Genomic DNA, 21,718 nt, shown 5'->3' with positions numbered 1-21,718 from the left:
TTTAACCCTGTATGTGTGGGTGCCTGACTGGTTGGGCTACCATCAGTTACCCTTCTGACACCTTCCACTGCTTGCATGATTCTGCCACTCTGGAACTGCTTGGACTCCACCTGCATTCCAATAAAGAAAGATTTAAGCATACTCCAAAACCCACGTAGTTTTAAGTTCTCTCCTTAGCCCTAGTTACCAGTAGCTGAATGCAAGCAGCAGCAAAATCTGCTTATATTCACTGAGCATTACAGGCTTGTCCTCACTCCTGCCATCCTGCTTTGGCAGCCAAAGCTTGCACAAAGCTGATTGTGACACTTGATCACTGCAAGTTAAAAGCTGCACAGTCTGACAACTCCAGTTGTTCTGAGCATCACCAAAATGCAGATGCTCTGATTTTCAGCTTTAGTCATTTATTCTATGCTTAGTTCTTCAACAGCATCAACTCCAGTGCAGAGGACAAGTGTGACAGCTGTTCTCTGAACAGGGACAGCTGACACGCCTAAGCTAAGAGGCAGAACCTCTGAGTTTAGCTAAGGAAAGATACCCAACACAAGGTGTACACAGGTACAGCTGGTGCTGTCACATTTAAAGGCAGGATGCCTTATCTGTTATGACACTGATGCGACACCAATTTCACTTTAGAGGGAATAATTCATATAAATGAACAGTGGAATGAATCTGAAAGGCCATGCATGGGAAACGACTCAGTGAGGCCCAGGTGTGCACAAAGCAGGAACCAAGCCTCCTTCACAGAATTTAGAATTTGAGGGTAAATAATATCAATTTGAATTAATTACTGATTTATAAAATTTCATAAAATGGGTATTAATTCCTCCACTATAAACAGGTTCTATATAAAAGCATTTTAAATTATCTTGAAACATGGCCCTGATAAGATTGTTTTACACCAGCCTAAGCAATTCTTTTTTCCACTTCTGTAATGGAATTACTAAGAAGAAAGACGCAAAATGTCCACACAGGTTGCGACCCCACAACTCTGGGCTTTTACCAGAGCCAGGTTCTTCTTTCCTGTTAAAGAAATCCATCCTAAAAAACCAACAAGTCAGCACTACTCCAACAGGTTTCAAATATCTCAAACTTTATTTTAATAAAGGATCAGCCTCACAGACCTGTGAGGCCTGTGCCAGTAGCTCACTTCTTGGCTTGTCCACTGCCAGCAATGGACTTTGTTCCATGACAGTTTGTATTACAGGTGTCAAGGTTAAGTTTCATGAGGGCAACCTAAACCAAAATACTTGCAAACACTATCATCATGCATTGCTCCATCATTTTCAGCAGAACAAACAGATTAGTATTCATCAATTCATAATAAACAACTATTTTACCAAGGCTTGACTGTACAAATACAGCAAGTTATCAAATTCTAGTGAGTGACAGGTAATACAAACACTTCATTACACACACAAAAAAAAATGTAATTAAAAGAAATAATTTTTTGCTACTTTATATTAGATAATGTAGCTTTGTAGAATTAGCAAAGAAATAAATTCAATGAAACTTCATTCTGTACATTAGCTCAACTTAAATATATATATACATATATATGTATGTATATATATATATTTTACAAGCTTAAAAGGCTCATATCATAGTTCATTTCCAATCTGGGCTTTAAAAATCTACCAGAATGGACTCCCCATAACCACTGTAAATCTATCTACTGCTTGCAAAATGGATAGCTTTAGCTTGCACGCTGGGGAAGGGGGGAAAGAAATAAAGGACTCCACTCCTACAGTATTACCAATAGTGAGAAGGACCTCAAAGCAAAAAGCCAGATTCAAAGCTACAAAGAGTTTTTTGGAAATGTATTATATAAAAGACAACTAATAGGCTAGAGTTCCAGACAAAGTGATAAACATCACTCTCTCCTTTGTTTGCCAATTAAAACAGCGCCACAATAGCTCTAAATTTTATTTTAAAATTTTGCTGTCTTGGATATTCTACTAAACCATCTATTATGGTGTCAAATCAATTATCCCCTTTCTTTAGAATAAAAAATTTACTACCTCCCTTCTTCTTCATCTTTCCTCCCAGTCTCCTGTGACTTAAAATGCAGGTATAAATCACATAAGATGTTAGGAGGAATTACATAGTAACTAACACAGTGAATCACAGAGTTTCTTCTAAGAAAACCACTTGTCAGCCTAGCCGTTCTTGATCCAGTCACTTTGACAGGGAAGAGAGGCTCTATTCCAGCAATGGATGTTCTTGATTCTGTGCCTGTCCCAAAGCAATGGGGTGATGGGAGGCAGACTAGGAGATGAAAGGGAAGGTGATAAAGTGAAAGAGAATTGCAGTATTCAGAAGATTGACTGCTTATTGTCAAGGCACTGAGAACCCTAACATTAAAAGCTTGGACAATTTTGCACACAGTTGAGTACTAGTAGAAGTTAACAGTGTAGGTTTCAAGTCATTTTACATGGAAGAGCAGGCAGAAGATTCCTTTTTTTTTTTCCTTTCTGTGTACGAAGACTTTGTAATAGACTACAGCTACTTCTCAGCAATTAAAAAAGTTCAGACATGTTAAGGAATCCCCACAGCACCTGGCAAGTCCTTCTATCTCCAATATACTCCTGATGTAAGTGTTCTGAAAATACTATAAAATCAGCACACCATATTATGATGATTTTTTTCAAGGAGCCTAAAGAGTTTTGTCATGCTCCAATTAAGTACTAGTGTACACTGAAACTTCAGTGCTACTGCAATCCTTTTTCTCTCTCTCTCACCCTGCCCTCACACCTCGTTTCTTTCCCCACCTCACAGAGGTATCTTAATGCTCCCCATTGGAAATGGCGACAGTAACGCCTTCAGATTCTGTTGTTGCAGGGATTCTTGGCACTTTCTTAGCAGGGCTTGGGATGTGCTAAGAAGAAGGGAAAAAAAATATTAAATACAGTTTTCTAGTTCACAGACATTCATACTTCATGGCTAGTCCAACTCTCAAACAACATTCATGCTACAATGGACAGCTTGGCCTTAAGTCAATCAAATTGGTCATGCTTCATGCAAACACATCGTGTGAGAAGAGCCAGTTTGTTCCTCTTTCATTCTTGTGCAGTTTTGTTCTTTTTATGATGAAATGTACTTTTTAAAATCGCAGTTTCAACTTTTTACTTCTGGCTTGTATGTTACATGTGTTAACAAAGTATTCAATGTAACTCATAAAACCACTTCCTCTTAACATACATGCACATGCTAAGACAAACATGTAAATGGTTCCACCATTTACATCAAACTTTAAAAGAGTGCTGAGTGTTCACCTCATGAACAATGCCTGGATGGACAACTCCAACTCTCGCTTCCAGAGGTCTATCACTCATGAGCGGGCGCCGAGCGTAAGTTCTCCTGTGTTTTTCATCCACACGCACAAGGTACCATGTTCCTTCAAAGAGATCCTCGACTGAACACTGCGGAATATAATTGGCTGTAAGAAAGGGAGGAACACATTGTTAGTTGTTTCCTGGTAAGAGTTTTACTCAACACAGGCCTTGGCAGACTGGATGCACTGAGACAGGAAAAAACAAGCCACCATTTTTTACTTCAGACATGTTGGGTAAAATGAACACAAGCTACTTAGAGGCAGAAAGGGTTGGACATTTCCTTCATTCTACACCCTAATCATTTAATGTCTCTCAGATTAAGTGATAAGCAATTTGCTCAAGGACTAGGAATGATTGATATTTATTAGGTTCTTACCCAAATGATGTGTTTCCTGTCTGAGCTTCATGTTTTCAGCAAAGACATCAGGTGCAATACATTTTCTTGAGTCAAGTCTTGTTTTGAGATCAGAAAGGCTGGCAGTTATTTTGTCCAGTGCAGAGCCTGCAATATAGAACCATCCAGGTAGGGTAGAGTCAGTACTGAGAACTGCATACTAGTATGTGAATATTTCAAGCCCTTTCAAAGTACTTTGCATTACAGAATCTAAAGTATTAGTCATTTAAAATATTCCCAATTACCAACTCAAAACATTTAACAGAGTTTGAAGACTATTATTTATTTGTTCAAGGAGACACTTAAACACTCCCTGGAGCTGGACATTCCCAGTGTGGCACTGCTGTCATTAAGGCACTGCCCTGCAGGTTTCCTTATGCCAGTGGGTTGTGCAACAAGGCAGCAAGAACGAGCTGAGCAAGGGAGGCAGATGACATCACCTCCAGTCACTCACCAGGAGTGGCATCCTGTGTGACCCTGATGGAGTACAGGGTAGCAGCAAAACCAGAGCCATATGAGAACACGCTGATTCTCTGTCCCGCAAGCTGCTCTGGGGAGTACCTGCAAATCATACCACAGCTTTTTAAAGTCAGAACTAAGACAAAGTTCCAGTTTTAAATAACTAGAAACTGCATCTAGCTTTGGAAAAGCAACCAGCTTTTTATTATAGTGTCTATAATACACATTTAGCATACTATGTACATAAACACTGACTTTTAAAAACACAAATTCAAATACTGCTGTTATCTGCTGAATTTGAAAGCTGCCTAGAGCAAAACATGCCTGAGAAATGCCCAGAATATAATGAAAGCAAACATATATCATTCTTAAGCAAACTAAGGCCAAAAAATTAACACATCTTGGAAGAGAATGTCAGAATAAATAAAAATAAAGAAAAAGAAAACACAGGAGGAGTGGTTTAATGTAAACTTAATATGATTTTGTAAAAGGATGTATTTGAAAAAAAAAATTAAATAGTAATTTAATTTGGCTTTACTTATTATAGTAAGAGAAGACATTCAGATTTTTTTTCCACTTCAGGAGTGTTTCTAGGGGAAGGAAGAGGGGGGAAGTTGGGGCTGAGAACAGACACTACCTTACAAATAAGAACCTGCTTTGCAAGGCCATAAGCAGCTGTTTTGCATCAGCTTCTGACATGGACATTTTCAATCTGCACATTACTTGAACTGAATGTGTGTGCAGAATTGTGTTTTAACTTTAGTTTTTCTGCTTAAGGCAATCTTGTAGGGAAAAATTTGCTATATTACGCTTTTACAAGAAACTTTCTGAAAAAAGCCTTTTATGACCTTATTCATAACTTTTCCCAATGTTATGCTTACTGGGCTAGAAGAGAGGCAAGGCAACCGTAGACTGAAGGGGTATACATATTTCCATTCTGATTGGATACAAGTAATGAAGCTTTGGTTTTCTGATTGAAGAGCTCTGTACTAGCTTTCATAAAAGCTTTTTCCACATCTCTGTCAAAGTATGTATCTTCAAGTTTTATATCCCTATTCAAAAGAGGAAAAAAAAAAGTTCAGAAACAGTTAATAAAATAGCAGAAAGTAAAAACACACTTTGGATGTGTAACAGATTATGTGACGAAGGTAGAGAGCAGCAATTCTCACCTAAAAGCTTCCAGACCACTGAAAACACCATTTGCTGTTTCTGGATTCTGGTCACTGAGAAAATCATTCAGCAAGAGTCTAGCCACAGATTTCTGTACCAGTTTACAGTATGGAGAGTGGAAGATCATGAATCCAAAGTCATTCAAGGTGAAACGTCTGTCTGTCCCCTCTGGAAGTGGCAGAAGTGTTATGTTACAACCTCTGTTTAGTACTCACTTCAATTATGGAAATAAAGTAGGGAGCTGGCAGGACACCAGTCATCCTAACATGTTGGCATAGAAGAGACACAAACATACAAGTAACACTAACCACTCCTGTCAAGTGCACTTAACACACTGTACTGCTTCTGTTTAAAATTTCTTTTTTTACCACCTTTTGCACCAGCTAACAATGTTTGCTCTTTCTCTAGAACAAAAAGCTATGTTTAACAGAATCTTGGTATTCCTACCCAGTATTTTGACGTAATAATCTACTTAATTTGCCTCTCTTCACACTTATGTCTCTTAATATAATTAAAGCAATTACTAAACATATTGTGTTAAAAGAAAAAAATCAGTATAATTACAGAACATTTAAATATTAACCTAAGTTTCTTAAAAGTCTGGATGGAGATGGGTAATAGTATGCTTTTAACCAAGGCATTATATCTTACACCAACAAATGCCTGTAGAGACTACTACAGACTGTCAGGAGATTAGCCATACCAGAACAGAAATAAATAATTTCTTACAGGAGAAATATTTCAATCACTTCAGAACATACAAACATGAAGAGACTCAGACTAGCTTTTAGATCACACACTAGACTGCCTGTGTGCTACACACTCAAGCATCTGCCAATGCTGCAGTAGCACCGGGAGAGGCTACGCACCCTTTTGCCACTGGGCGTGGATTTTGTTGCGATAGACGGTGTAGCAGCGGTCCAGAGCACTGAGGTAGCACTGTATGGAGAGTTTGCCATCCACCACAGGATATTCAGACACCATGTCTGGTTTATAGAAGTCATACGCGTGCTGCATGTGGGTTCCACGCAATCCTGGTGGACAGAAGTTGAAAATTAATTTATTCAGCTGCTTTGAGTCAATTGGGATGTGTCAGTTGCCACATGTGGGAAAAGAAGCAGTTTTGGCCCTGTTCAGCAGATTTTCATGGCACTTCTGGCCTTTTAAGATAAGGTTTCACACAGTCCTCAATGGCCTGTAAAGCAGAGTAGGACTGAGCATGACAAACACATGCAATAAAGGATTGTCATATTGCCCTGGAAGTAGAATGTTGTTTTGTTCAGCTCTAGTATTACTCTATCAATTTTACTGGAGAATCCTCAAGGAAATAAACAAATAGGAGCACCTTTAATTGTTCTCCTCTGTGTCCTGTAACTGGACTCGGCTGAGTTAGCCCAGACAAGAAGAGATAAAGAGCAATTTCTGACATTAGAGAGTTGATCTGCTGCTTCAGCAAGGCACAAAAACCAGGGAAGAGGCTCCAGGGCAGATGCAGTAATCTGACCTGAGCAGTGTATGTTCTCCCATGGGACTAACCTCTCTCAAAAATCAGCGGTGCATTTGGGCCCACCAGCATTGCAACGGCACCAGCTCCCCCAGTGGGCCTGGCATTTCCCGAGGCATACACAGCAATGTCTCCAGCCACCACAAGGGCGTAGCGACCTGCGAAAAACACACAGGGAAAACGATGAGAAGGCACATCTTAACATCCATCAGCAATTTTTAGACTCTAGTTATTGAGGAGATGACACCAAGATTAAAGGGCTCTTCAATTTTGATTTTTCTCCCACATTTCAATTGGCAATCACCTGAATTTACAGAAGACCTTTACATTAGTAGCTATGTCATTATTCATGCTGTAACTGAAGTGGCAAATACCCAGAGCATTTAAGAAAAAGACTTTAGAAGAGAAAAACAGTTTACCCTCTGAATTTTATATGGTTAAACATGACCCTGTCATTGTGGGGCAGACTGATGTAAGGATGATGTAACTTTTCAAGAAAATACCCATGACTTACCGTCCCAGGAACTGGACTCAATCCAATTAATAGCATTAAAAAGAGCAGCAGTGCCTCCATAGCATGCATTGGTGGTGTCAATTCCTTCTACATCTGTGTTACCAGATTCTTCAAAAAGCTGCATCAGGACGGTCTTCACAGATTTTGATTTGTCAATTATGGTCTCCGTTCCAACTTCTAATCTCCCAATGCAATCATAGGAAAGGTTGTTCCTCTCCATGAGCTTCTGGACCACAGTCAAGCAGAGGGAATTGATATCCTCCCGGTCAGAGCAGAACCCCATCCTTGCCTGGCCCAGCCCAATGGTGTACTTCCCAGCATCCACGCCATCGTACTTCTCCAGCTCTGTCTGGTCAACATACTGAGAGGGAAAATATATTTCCAGTGCCACAATTCCCACATCTTTGGGCCAACAGGATTCAGCATTCACGGGAAGAGACCCAGGCATCGTGGCAGATCTTTAAGAAAATAAAAGAAAACCACAAAATCATGTGATTTACTCAGGTATACTTAGAGTAGCCTACTTTTAGTTCCTGTAATTGTAAGGAAAAAGTTGTGTTGCATGTTTTCAATAATGTAATTTGCAAAAGGCAACCCTTTGCCTCTGGTGAAGCTTTGGTACGAGTATATTAAGTGAAAATACAGATTTCAGCTCAGGAGACGAACAGATGTAGGTAAAACCCTATCTTTCTGAAGCAAAAACACACACTTATCAAGTGTTAAGTGTTTGAGAAATTAATGTTCAATATCTTACTTCTGCTTATACGCAAAGTCTCAATTTTGCATATAACCAAGCTAGAAAGATTGGATATTTTTATTAGCATTGCTAGTTGAAAACCCTTACTAGAGAATAACCATCTTAAGACAGGCCAGGAATCTTCAAAATAGTATTTATTTTTAAACAAAGTGACATAGGTCACTTTGTTTTGTTTACACTTGCAACAAGGCAGAAATATTTCTGTGTGGGTTGTTTTTTTTGTTTTTGTTTTCAGCGGGAGTGTTGGTGTTTTTTCTATTTGTTGCATATTCTATTCTGGCATTCCAGAACACTGGAACTCCTAGTACCATGCCTGGAGGAGTATTTCATGGGCTGAGATGAACAGTGTTCTCCCTGATAGGCCGAGTTTCCTTATTCTAACCCCACAACTTTCCTGTCACCACACTTGGGGATTTACTATCCCAAGGACACATTACACCCCATTACTTCAACCCTCCCTCAATTACACAGGCCGGCACCATCCTCCTCAGCTTACATCCCGACAGGGCACCGTCCCTTCCGTGCCCAGCTCCAAGCTTCCAGAAGCCAGGACCAGCTGCATAGAGGGCCAAAGAACGGCCCTACAGCGCACTGCGCGGTTTTAAGCAAAAGAACCAATTTCGCCTTGCTGTGTCCCCTGCTGCCGCCCCCACCACCTCAAGGTTATCCATAACCCACCCTGGAGCCGGGCAGGAGCCGCGGGAATGTGCGCACAGGGGCTCGCAGCGCGCCTCAGCCGCATGCGGAGCCCAGCGCCTCGCCGTGCCCCAGCTGCCCCTCACGCCGACCCGCCGTGCCCCAGCTGCCGCCCTCTCTGCCTCTCCCGCCGTGCCCCCGCTGCCCCTCACGGCGCCCGCCTCTTACACGCTGCGGAATCCCATGGCCACCTCCTGCCGCGGGCAGGGCGCATGCGCGCCGCGGGCAGTGCGCGTGCGCAGCAGCCGCCACGCCGCCCAGCGCCGGCACCGGACCGGGAGAGCGGCGGGACACAGGGCAGGGACAGCGCCGGGATAGGGCGGGACAGCGCCGGGACGGGGCAGGGACAGCGCCGGGACGGGGCAAGGACAGCGCCGGGACGGGGCAGGGACAGCGCCGGGACAGGGCGGGACAGCGCCGGGACGGGGCAGGGACAGCGCCGGGACGGGGCAAGGACAGCGCCGGGACGGGGCACGGACAGCGCCGGGACAGGGCGGGGACAGCGCCGGGACGGGGCGGGGACAGCGCCGGGACGGGGCGGGGACAGCGCCGGGACGGGGCAGGGACAGCGCCGGGACGGGGCAGGGACAGCGCCGGGACGGGGCAGGGACAGCGCCGGGACGGGGCAGGGACAGCGCCGGGACGGGGCAGGGACAGCGCCGGGATAGGGCAGGGACAGCGCCGGGACGGGGCAGGGACAGCGCCGGGACGGGGCAAGGACAGCGCCGGGACGGGGCGCTTGGCTCGGCCGGCGGGCACGGGCGACAGCTCCCACGGGAAATAAAACCGAATTCGCCAGCATCCAAACCCCCGCTGCAGAGAGGCTTCCTGTGTGCTCTTGGCTGTGTTTGTTTTGTTGTTTTGGACAAGCCATCGGCACCTCGCTTCTGTTTCCAAAGTGGAGCGGTGCCGTGCCGCCTTATCTTGCTTTAAACTAGACAGATAAAAAACCCCCAAACAACGCACAAGCTGAGCAAACCCATAATTATTCCTGCCTCCTGGGAGCTGTCGGGCAGGATTTTGGATTTGTTCTGGTACAGCAGAGGGCTGATGCTGTTAGCGGAGGGAGGGTGCTGGTCCAGGAGTGCCCCGGAGCTGCGGGGAGCGGGGAATGTCCCTGCCCAGCACCGTGAACAAGTCACACACACGGCTTGGGGACATGCAGCAGCGCTGGGGTCCAAAACCTGGCCCCAAGAGCTGTGTGCTATCCCAAATCTGCACAGGCACTGCAGGAAGACGCTTTCTGGCTCCCATATGAGTGTAGACACACTGCCCCACAGACAGATCCCAAGGTACCAGCTGGGAAAAGGGCTTTGGGGTCCAGCTCCCTTTCTGGCACAAAACACCTCATTTTATCAAAGAGGAAATTCCAGCTCATCAATGTCTGGCAGCCACACCGAGGGTGAGCCATGTACCCAGAGCAGAGCTCATTGCCGCTCCATGGGCCAGAAAGCTTAAATTTGGAGGCTGCAGAGAATCTCAAAAGGCCTAACTTTATTTAAGATTCATTGAATCTTAAATCATTGAATAACTTGGGTTGGAAGGGACCTTAGAGATCATCTCATTCCCACCCTCCTGCCATGGGCTGGCACACCTTCCACTAGACCAGGCTGCTCAATGTATCCAGCCTGGCTTTAAAATCCTTGCAGGGATGGGGCTTTCACAGCTCCTCTGAGCAGCCTGTGCCAGTGTCTCACTACCTTCACCCTAAAGAATTTCCTCCCCATATCTCATCTAAACGTAGTCTCATGTTGAAACCATTCCCCCTTGTCCAGTCACTACACGTTCCTGCAAGAAACCCCTCTCCCTCTAATTTTTAATAAGCTCATTGTAAGTACTGAAAGGGTGCAGCGAGGTCTCCCTGAAGCCTGCATGGAGCATGTAATGGACTTGACAAATAATGGGTGAAAACCAGCAGCTTTTAACCAGGCAGTGAATTGTTGGGAAAACCAATATGCCAAAAGGAATTACATTAATGATGAGAGCTGATGAAAACAAGTGTTTTCTGTGCTTGCTCCTTGCAGAACTTTGAGATGCCAAAACCAGCATTCAAGTAATATTACTTGCTGCAGTTCTCTCATCAGAAAACTTTGTGTAGAACACAACTGAAGAGAGGGTGTTTCTTTTCTGTTCCCAGGCTCACCAAACACCAAGCTCGCCAGTCACACCCAGCAGGGCGGCAGTCTGGGCTGCCAGGCTGTGCTGCCGAGAGCAGCACTGCTCTGTAAGCACACTCTGACCACTGAAGGAAATGGGACATATGACATCTCGAGTCAGTCAGTCATTACAGAAAAAAAAAAATTGTTTACTCAGTATAAAACAGACAGTCTTTTGTCTTCCTGGTCAAACAGCAAACAACATCCTATCATTGAGTTTTTACTGAAAATGAAAACTTTCTCAGAAGTATCATTTGTTTTAAAATAACAAGAACCCCAAATGCTTTGGTTTATGGAAATGAGAAACACACTTTGTTTCATGTCTCCTTATGATTCTGCTGGGAATGAACGAGAAGCATAAGTCAAGCCACTTCTTTCTGCTTGTGCTACCAGAAACATGTTTGCTTGTAACAAGTGGTAGCGTTACTGCCTTTCTTAGGAATTTGAGCATATTATGTCAATAATCTGACTGTGTTATTTCCTGCCTAAGTTTTTAATTCTAACGGAACACTTTACTCAAAGGTAGAAAATAAGCTCCGGCCTTGTTTGCTACAAGCGATGCCTTTGGCTCCGGAGGACCGGTGGGAGGGGCAGTGCCCGTGGCGGCCCCGGCTGCGACATGACCGTCTTGTCCCGCAGGGGCCCGCCGGTGACACTGGCGCGCACGACACCTGTGCCGCCACCAGAGGCCGCCGGACCGCGGCCACCTCCCCGCGGGACGCTCGGCTGCGGGTGCCGGGATGGGCCGGGACGGGCATCCCGAGGGATGCTCGCTCACCGCCGTGCGCCGGGATACAGGCAAACCGCGCAGAGCCGCGGGGACGGAACTCGGGCGGAGTCGGGCGGAGTCGTGCGGCCCCACCCGCGCGGATGGCGGCACACCCGAGCACGGGGCTCCGTCACAACACGGGTGGGCGCCGGGATGCCCACACCCTGCGGCAAACGCCGTCAGGAAAGAAGGCGGCGGCATCTCCCGGGGCAGCACCCGGCTGCCTTTGCCTGGGCACGGGGGGGGCACGGGCAGGGAGGCACGCTCGGTCCGCCTTTCCCGGCTTGGGAGGGCGACGCTGTCGCGACATTGAGAGGTGGATAAGGGACACACGGAAGGCTCCTCGGTTGCCTCCGAGACGGGGGTAGAGCCCGGCGGAGCCCCGCAGCAGCCGCTCACCGCAGCTCACACAGCCGGGGGCCTCCCCCGCGGGCAGGGCGGGAGGCGGCGGCCGGGACCCCATTGCGGGATGCGGTTCCTGCGGGACGCACCTGGTCACCTGGGCAGTGAGCATCGCCCGCTGCGCCGCCCGACGGCCTGTGATGTTCCGAACAGCGGCTGGCGCGGGATACGAGGTGACACCTAAGTTAGGACACCCTGACACACGTTTTTGGGGTGTTTTTTCATCCTTTTTTTTTTCCCTCTTTCTTTTCATTTTTAATTTTTTTAATTCCCCTCAACCCCCGGGGCCGCTCTACGGATGTTCCTCCGAAGGAGCTGTATCCACAGGAAGCCGCTCCCAGCTATGCCGACCCTGCGTGCGGCTCCCCCTCCCAGCCCCGCCGCCCCTCGCGTGCTTCCCCCACGCGGCTCCGCAGCCCTTCGCCCCTGGCCCGAGTGCCTCCGCGGCCCGAGCCGCGCTCACCCGTCGGAGGTGATGGCTCCCGGTGTCGTTCCCGATGTAGCTCCCGATGTAGCTCCCGTTGTCGCTCCCGGTGTTGCTCCACACGCACTCAAGACAGCACCAGCCTCCGGCGGGCGTGCGGCCCCTTTAAGCAGCTGCACCGCCCGCCACCCGGCGCGCGGCCTGAGCGGCAGCGCTGTTCACCAATCACAGCCGCAGCCGCCCCAGGTCCCGCCCCCCGCCCGGCGAGCGGCGGGCAGAGCGGGCGGGGGGAATGGCGTGAGAAAGTGACGCGGCGTGGGCAGAGGGCGGTGCGCCAATGGGGACGCGGCAGGGGCGGCGGGCGCCCAATGGGAGCCGTGCGCCGTGCGGAGACAGCCAATGGGAGCGCGCGGCCGACCGCGGGTGAGGGTAGGAAGGGCTCGGGCCGGGCGCGAGGCGGTTGCCTGGCAACGGGAGTGTCCGCGTGTCCCGGCCCTAGCCGCCGCCCGGAGTGCCCCGGCCCCGGCCCCGGCCCCGGCCCCGGCGCATCCTCACCCCAGTGCATCCTGACCCCGGCCCATTCCGGCCCCGGCTTGTCCCGGTTCCCGCCCATCCAGCCCCCAAGTGTCCCGGCCGCGGCGCGTCCCAACCCCAGCGTGCCCCAGCACCGGGGCTCGCACGGGGCTCTGCCTACAGAGTTGCTTCACGCAGGATGTGATGGATGTCCTGTTCTGCCCTGCCCTGCCCTGCCCTGGATCTTCCCGTAACATTTTCGTTCGAGCTCGTTAAATCCTCCGTGTGCCAAGCTGTACATCACGGGGTTACTGCTGTCTGACAAATTGGCATTGTGTGGGTTCCTTCTGCCAGCCTGGCTTGCCTTTAGGCCGTGCGATGATTTATTGCCACCTAATCCATTGCTGCACACCCCCGGAGAACTGGGAGAACAAACTTCTGCTGTAGATGGGAAGCTGCTTGACAAAAGTCTAAAACAAATTTTGTACCCTGGATAATTGGGTTGTAAACCACTGCTCAAGTCAAGGAAATGCACTCCCTTGGCAGCCGTCAGGTTCTGTGAGATCTGTCTGCTGAAGCCAGCAGGAGACACCAGCCTGCTCACCTCACTCCACTCCAGGGTGTCAAACCACCATCTTAGGGGCAGGTAAAAACACTGCTAAGGAAATGGGAAAGCCATCATTGAAAGTGTGAACTCCTATCCTGTTTGTTCAATTTGTTCTGCCATTGTCATGGGAAATCATCACAGATTTGTCACATAACTATCTGTAGTGTGAGGATTGAGAAATACTACTGAGAAATCAAGAAAAGTTTTGCTTGCATGTGCTACCCTGCAGTCTCATGATAAGCTTGTGCCAGTCACTGTTACATGCCAGTTCCATTTGTAATTCTGAAAAAAACATGTTGACAAAATGTAAATTCAGTAGGTGATGGTGTAGTTACATCATGTAGACACAGTTACCTCCTTTGCCTACAGAAAAAAGGGACTTGTCAGGAAAGTTCCTCTTCTGTTCTGGGACTCTAAAACTCCATTTCCTTCTTTTCCTTCCTACCACCGGAAAAAAAAAAAAAAAAAAACAAACAGAAAATCAAACCACAAACAAACAAAACCAAAACTCCCCCACCAAAACCAAACAGAACAAAAACAAAACAAAAAACCTACCAAAAATCAACCAAACAACCAACGTAAAAAAAAAAAAACGAAACTCAAAACTACACAGTATGAAAAAACAGAACCAGAGCTGTATCCTTGTTCTGGACATCAAAATGGACTCCTAGTACCAGCCTCAATATGCTCTTGGTGACAAAATGTTTCCTGCCACAGGGATGCCTGGATTGCCCAGGCTTTCTGGAAGAGGTGCTGGGGAGCAGAGGGACCACTCCACTTCCCTGCTCCCTGCGGACTCGGTTGCCTGTGCTCCAGGCCACCACTGGCTGCCGCATCTCAGGTAGCCTGGGCTGGGGCTGTCCTGGAGAAGTCAGTGTGATGGAGCTGTGGGGAGCGTCCTTGACTACCTCGTCCCTTTCACTTGGGAGCTGTGTTCAAACTTGGGCCATTGCCAGAGGGGCGCCATGAATGTGCCTGTGCATGGTACCGCCCTTGCTGACCCTGACCCAGTGACTTGACTTCCCAGCTTCACCTCCGACCTACTCTGAAAATCTGGACTCTTGTTTGACCCTGTTTTGCCATCGCTGGCCCTGCTCTGCACGTTTGTTTGGGCACTGTGAGAGCGCGCCCTTGGTGAGGTCACTGGCCTGCCTGCTGCCTTGTCATGGCTCTGGCTGCTCCTGGCAATGCAAGCCTGGGAGCCTGCACTCACCTGTGAGGGGGGTTCCTTCTGATAAATGTCTTACTTGCTTTCAAAATGGTGATGTCAGAATTGGGTTCTGCAATTTTTTTTGGTGCATGTATAGTCAACACTAAATGGAGATCTTAAAAATGCAGATCTTCTACAGATGTCATAAAGAAACCCTGCCAAAATTACTAAGATTAGCTTGGGGAGGTGAGCCATGTTATTGCTTTCTTTCCTATAGTCTATGTATCTCTACTCTCTATTTAGAGATTTACCTGGTCTTTACACTGCTAAAAGCATTGGTTTTGTCTCCTCAGGATGTTTATGGATCCAGATGCTAATTTAAATTTATATGAAGTCCAGACATCCTCCTCTTGCAGACTGGTTTGATGACTAATCCTTTAAAGCCTAAGACCTAGAACCTACTTTTTCTTATTAATCAGTGCAATTTATTGTATAATTGTTGTCAATAGTGTTATTATTTTTATTCAGCTTTATGACACTATTTGCTTTTCCTGCTACAGACTGTATTACAAGGGAAGACTTATAAAAAATTGCAGTCATTTCTTCACAAGAAAGGATCTGCCTATGCTGCTGTTGCAATAGTCTACAATTGTTTTACATTAATTTCTCGTAAGGATTGCATTAATATCATTAAAGTTGTTGGTGAATCTTATTCCAAACCTCTTAGTTAATTAATTATAGTTTTCTAACCGAATTATGCTCCAGACATGCAACTGCACTATTTCCAGCCCAGCTAGTGAGAATCCCTTTTGTGGCTGTAGAGCTTAACCAATCTGCCCAGAGAGATATTCAATCAAAAATTGTATTTGCAAATTGTGTTTATTTGTTTGGACTAAGAACAGGTTGTTTTAATAAAAATGGTACTACCAAAGAAGCTCAGCATAACTCAGAATAACATTGTCTCAGAAATGTGCTCAGGTGTGCTAGTCAGGGGGCAAGCAGGCATCCTCTTCCTCTGTTAAAATCCAGGCTGTTTTGGTAAAAGAGGGGTTTGAATTTGAGCCTCTCTCAACATTTTTCAACTGTGTAAAAGTGTGTGGTAACTCCTAACCTAGTGTTTTGAAAGGAAAGTGTTTGCAATCTTATGACTCTAATTTGACTTCTAGTTTTAAGTAAGAGTATCAAATTCAGGGTGCTTGTTTTGCTTGAATAGACTCAATAGGTTCTTTGCTTTTGTTTAGCACTTCTTAAGCAATGCTACCTGTGATTTCTTTAAAGCATCCTAAAGACTTAGAGGCTGTCACATTAAGTTAATAACTCTTAAAATAAATTTAAAAAGTGGATGATAATAATCTATTAAGCTGTTTCTTAAAAGTGGTTGAGTGACTTTATTGCATTTCTCAAGAATATTAATTACAAGTCTAATTAATTCAGTGGAAGTTGCACTTCTAAGCCACTAAGATACTCACTGGTGTTTTCAAATGCATCCAACTATATCTTTTAGGCACCTAAACCTATTGAAGAGAGAGCTTTTTTCAGCATTTTCAGGGAAAACAAAGTAATGTGCCCTAATAATCTCTTCCACAAAACAAGATGTTGAGATGACTTTAACAAAAAAGGCATTGATTTTATTTTGCTGCCAAGTACAAAATAGCAAAGGTCAAAAATAATGCTCAGGTACAGAGAATATGAGATCATTCAAGTGAAGGTTTGGAAACTGGAAGATTTTTCTTCTACATATTTTTGTGGCAGCGTTCAGGGCTAAATGAAACTGTATGAGGCAGTGGATCTTTCAAGTGTTGTTCTTGGTACTTTATATACCAATACCAGGAAATAAAGTTTTTATTAGATTAAATGACTGGTATAAGTTATTTCTAATTCAATTCCCAAAAGAATGCACAGTAACCAGAACTTGAAATACTGGAAATAGGAATGGAAATAGCTGGAAGCAGGAATGGATTTTGTAATCTCATAATCTCTCAGATTGATCTACTGATTCCAGAAGAACCTGACAGGAGACATCACACTGATGAACTGGAAGATGTAAACAAAAATATCAAAGCCTGTCTTTAAAGTAGGTCCAGTAAATGCAAATATTTCAATAACATTTGCCTTGTAGATCTGATTGGGTCTTTAATTTCAATACAAAGAAGGAATTGCTAAACTGATAAGAATCATAGATTTGGAGGCCAGAAAGGCTGACAGTACAAAAATCATTTACTAGTATCTGTACTGCTTTCCAAATGGGAGGGATAACTGCAGCTGTGCTGTGATCCTACAGCTGTCAGAGTTGGTCTGCAAGCCAAGACTGCATGGAACTTCCCAGCAGCCTGTACCTTAACCAGCATGAACCCCTTCCCTTCCCTTCCCTTCCCTTCCCTTCCCTTCCCTTCCCTTCCCTTCCCTTCCCTTCCCTTCCCTTCCCTTCCCTTCCCTTCCCTTCCCTTCCCTTCCCTTCCCTTCCCTTCCCTTCCCTTCCCTTCCCTTCCCTTCCCTTCCCTTCCCTTCCCTTCCCTTCCCTTCCCTTCCCTTCCCTTCCCTTCCCTTCCCTTCCCTTCCCTTCCCTTCCCTTCCCTTCCCTTCCCTTCCCTTCCCTTCCCTTCCCTTCCCTTCCCTTCCCTCAGCTTGGGAAGGTTGTTCCATACTTTGTGAAATGCTCTCTCCCATAGCACAGCCATGGAAATTAGGGTACAGCCCATGCTTCAGTCAGTATGTTTATACTCTCAAAAGGTCACTGGTTGCATTGATGGCACAGCTCTGAGGAGCTGAGATGCCATCATAAACCCACCTAGAAATCAGAAGGAAGAAAGAAGGTTCAAAATCTGAAAGGCAGAGCAGAACATGAGGAAGAAAATAGAACTGCCAGAAAGAGCAATGTGCTGCTCCCATATTGTAAAGTGCTTCAGCAGTTTTGCATTCCTGGTGCTCTGCTGACCTGGGCCCAGGGGGTTTGGATTCTGTGTGATACCCATTAGCTAATTATCTGTGTGGTGTCCAGGCAGTGCAAATGAGAGGTGGGAAGCATGTGCCATTTCAGCTTGCATTAGTCAGGGTCACATCCTCTGCCTCAGCAGTGTGCCAAGCACAGGTTTGGGAGGAAGAGCCTCTGTGCACGCTCGGAGTCAGAGAGAGCAGCCCCAGCTCCTGCTCCCAGCAGCAGGCTTCCTGCACGCTATTCCAGCAGCAGAGGATGGGGCTGTGCCAGTGTACATGCTGTACAAAATATTCCCTAGATTCTGGAAGAATATATCAGTTGCCTCATCCCTGGCAGTTGGCTCATTAGAGCAGTAATTGTTTCTCTTACCTGTTTTGAAAGGAGTCAGGTTTCTTTCACCAGATTTGCATCTGTATATGCTGTTTGTCTCTAGTGACCTTGCTGCAGTTTTCATCTTTCTTATTTTTAGGGAACCTACCAGCATCTGCTTCTATCCCCTGTCATCAGACTTGCTTTCTCCCATGCTTGCAGGATGTAGCTTTACATAAAAATTTCAAAGCAAACACTAGAGGCAACTCAGAGGATCTCATTTAAGTCAAAAGCAGTCATTGAAAAAAACCAGTAATTGCTAGGGGAAGAGGAGAAAGAGTAGAGTTGTGCTGCTAAATTAAGTATTTTTGGCTTATGAGATGTGTGCATTCTATGGCACTGACTCTTTTAAAGACTTCTCTTCTCCCTATTTGCTGCTTTCTGTATACGTGTCTGTGAGAAGAAGTGCTGTTGATGACATGTCTTTGTGGAAATACTAAATTACTTTGAAGTTTCCAAGGAAGGAGGGAGGGAATCCAGACTGTGCCACACAGGAGAAGGCAGTACTGTACAATGGAAGAGAGGCTGTGGAGTGGGTAGCCAGACTGTCATCATTGCTAGTCTTTGAAAAAAGGCCTTGAGATGTAATCCTCAGTCTCAATTATGAGAAATTCAGCAAAGAGAGTAGGAAGGACCCATATGAAGGATCTGAGTATTTGAATGAACAAAACTGAATGAAAAAAAGCAATAGAGATGATATTTATTGCATAGCTCTGAGGGCCACACTTTGAGTCTTGTGAAGAGGATCAGATATTATCACTGAAATTGTATTTCATGATAGTAACAGTTGGGAGCAGAGATTGTTTAAAAGAGGCAAAAGACAGGGTTTTGGCAAACAAGCTGGAAGTATCTGAAAAAAATGTTGTAAATCAATGTAAAATGAATCAAAAAAGAAAGATTAGTGACTGAAAGACTGACTGAAAGACAGAATATAAACAAGACAGGCAACAGCAGAAAGATGATTGCAGACCAGAAAGAATAGGGACCAAGTATAGGACTGGGAAAAAATGGAGGATTGAGAAGGAGCAGCATGTTAAAACAGAAGTCACAGGGGAGGTTGCCATAAAAGCAGGGTGAGAGAGGGGAAGATTTAAGTCTGCCAAAAGATCCAGGAGGTACAGTGAGCACTTGCTACAAGACACTACCAGGAACACTTTGTCATTTGTCTGATCAGCATCATTCTGAGTACAGGTGATGTTTTCTGCCTCTGCTTTCTCTAGCACATAGAGATTTGAAAAGTAATTTTAGTGCTGCAATAGTCCATCAGTGGTGAAATCTGGTATCCTTGCCCACAGTGCCATATGCCACAGAATCTTCATCATGGGTCATTTTGCTTCATTTTCCATCATCTTGCTTCATTTTGCTACTGCTTCTGTTCCTTCTCTCTGGTTCTTCTGGTTCTTCTCTGCTTTCTAACATGAGATTTGCTCCTGTGAATCTTGTGCTTCATCTTCTTCATCATTTTTTCGACTTTTCTGTTCCATGGATTCACACAAAATTTTCTGCCTTTCACGTGGAGACTAACATTTAAAGAAATGGTTGTCAGTTTCAAAGAAAAAAAGTAAAAATCCCACCTTTTAAAAATCATCATAATTATCACCCACCTATGAAAACCACAAAATTAGACTTGGTTAATCTTAAATTATATTTTATGCTGTGTTTATTAATTTTTTTTCTGGTTTAAAATACATTAGGATCTAAGTTTTACGTTATTAAACTTTTATTCCAAAATCTGTAAAAAGGCTTTACTACTTCAGTGCAAAAAGAACCACAGTGCAAAGCAGTACATTTTTTGGCAAATAAATAAGCAGACTACTGTGTAGTTATTATGACTGTGATGATTATCATGCAAAAGTCTAGGAAATGTACCAATTTAATCCAAATGGTGTGATATTGTACCAGAAAAAAAATCAGATATATGTTTATGTACAAAAGTAAAGCTGATTTAATGAGTTTAGGCCAGGGGTTTATGGGATAAATAATTGGAAAAAGCAGAGAAGTCTTAAGGTGCATGAGTAATTTTTCAGTTCTGAAAATAAAGCAAGTGTCAATGAAGGCTGAATAATATTCAGTATTATTACTGAAAAAATAATTAACTTTTAACAATCAAGTTTAAATAGCACAAGGAAGGATAGTTCTTAAATCACATAAACCATTGTTTTTTGAATTTGTGTTAGCTTTCCAAGATTCTCCTTATTTAAATGCTGCATGATGGATTTTAACTCGCAGTATCCCTTTCACAGTGAAGGACACAAAATATCTCTTACATAACAGCGTCTAGGTGACACAGGCCACCAGCTTTCTGGATTTCAAATCTCTCCACTCTTCTGAGAATTCCTTTGGAAATTTCATCTGAAATTTTCATGCAACAGCTAAAGGCCCCAGGAAACAAAGCTAAAAAGAGGAGTAACAATGTTAGAAACAACACAGATATAAGAGGGATAACTCATAGTTTGACTGCACAGAATCACAGAGGTGTTGAGATTGGAAGGCACCACTGGAAGTCATCTGGCACAGCTCTCTGCTCAAGCAGGGCCATCTGGTCCCTGGGTCCTGCTTGAGCTCCACTCCCAGCCCCTATAATGTGGTTAGCTTAATTAACTCCATTTTATGAGACAAGCAGCCATGACTTTCTGTGACCAAGCAAGTCATGTGTTCATACCCCTTCCCTCATTATCAGGCCCTGGAGGTCCTGTGAAAAAAGAGACAAAGCAATCAGACTTCTATTTCTGTTCCCTAGCAGCCCCCAGCCTGCCATCATTGCTCCCCAGATGCAGGACTTGGCATTTCCCCTTGTTGAACTTCCTGAGTTTCTTCTCTGCCCATTTCTATGTCAGCAAAACCATGTGGTTCATCACCTACTGCTCCCAGTTTGTTACCATCTGCAAATATGGCACAGGCACATTCTGTTCCATCATTCAGGTCTTTAATGAAGATGTTGAACTCTGTTGTCTCCCGTGGTGACCCCTGAGGTTCGTGGCACCGATTACAACAGCCTGGACCTGGTCCTTCATTCAGTTCTCTGTCTGCCTCAATCTTTACTTGCCTATCCTGTACTTTGTCAGCTAGTCTATAATGGCATTACAAGAAACAGTAATCAAAGCCTTTCCTGAAGTCAAGATACACTAAGCCCATGTCTCTCCTCTTCACCAATAAGCTAGTCACACTATTGGAGATGGCTACCAGGTTGGGAAGCATGATGTCCCCTTCATAAATCCACGCTGACCGCTCCTGATGACTATCTTGTCTTTCAGATCTTGGGAAATGCTTTCTCAGAGAATTTTCTTCATCACCTTCCCATGGACTGAGATGAGGTTTAGCAGCCTATAGTTCTCTGGATCTTCCTTCTTGCCCTACTTGAAGATAGGGGTAATACTTGCTCTCTTTCAGTCTTCAGGAACTTCTCCCACTTGCCATGACTGTTCCAGGGTAACTGACAGTGGCCTCACAATGGCATCAACCAGCTTCCTCAGCACTGGTTGTGGTCTATCCTACTAATCCTGTGACCTTTAAATATGTGTAGTTTTTAAAAGTGCTCTCTAGTTTGATCCTTCTCCACTGACGATA

General features: G+C 45.2%; 1 protein-coding gene across 1 annotated transcript; it reads right to left on the bottom strand.

Moving 5' to 3' along the window:
* Positions 1-1,069: 1,069 nt before the first annotated feature.
* On the bottom strand, positions 1,070-12,728 carry HMGCS1 (3-hydroxy-3-methylglutaryl-CoA synthase 1). The gene is made up of 10 exons (XM_066569298.1): positions 12,617-12,728; positions 7,374-7,831; positions 6,892-7,017; positions 6,225-6,389; positions 5,355-5,523; positions 5,067-5,237; positions 4,181-4,287; positions 3,709-3,834; positions 3,273-3,436; positions 1,070-2,875 (listed from the first exon to the last, which is right to left on the bottom strand). The coding sequence occupies exons 2-10, from the start codon at positions 7,819-7,821 to the stop codon at positions 2,783-2,785; spliced, it is 1,569 nt and encodes a 522-aa protein (XP_066425395.1). The 5' UTR covers positions 7,822-7,831; positions 12,617-12,728; the 3' UTR covers positions 1,070-2,782.
* Between the last annotated feature and the right edge of the window lie 8,990 nt (positions 12,729-21,718).

This window comes from Molothrus aeneus, chromosome Z, assembly GCF_037042795.1.
Source record: "Molothrus aeneus isolate 106 chromosome Z, BPBGC_Maene_1.0, whole genome shotgun sequence".
Lineage (NCBI taxonomy): Eukaryota > Metazoa > Chordata > Aves > Passeriformes > Icteridae > Molothrus > Molothrus aeneus.
Note: the sequence above shows the minus strand (reverse complement) of the source record. Positions and strands in the feature narration are given on the sequence as shown.

Excerpts from the sequence above, each read along its gene's own strand:
- HMGCS1 (XM_066569298.1), bottom strand. The coding sequence starts at position 7,821 with ATGCCTGGGTCTCTTCCCGTGAATGCTGAATCCTGTTGGCCCAAAGAT. Across the intron at positions 7,018-7,373 it reads TGAGTCCAGTTCCTGGGACG|GTCGCTACGCCCTTGTGGTG; the intron begins GTAAGTCATGGG and ends TGTTTTTCGCAG. Across the intron at positions 6,390-6,891 it reads ACCGCTGATTTTTGAGAGAG|GATTGCGTGGAACCCACATG; the intron begins GTTAGTCCCATG and ends TCTGTCCACCAG.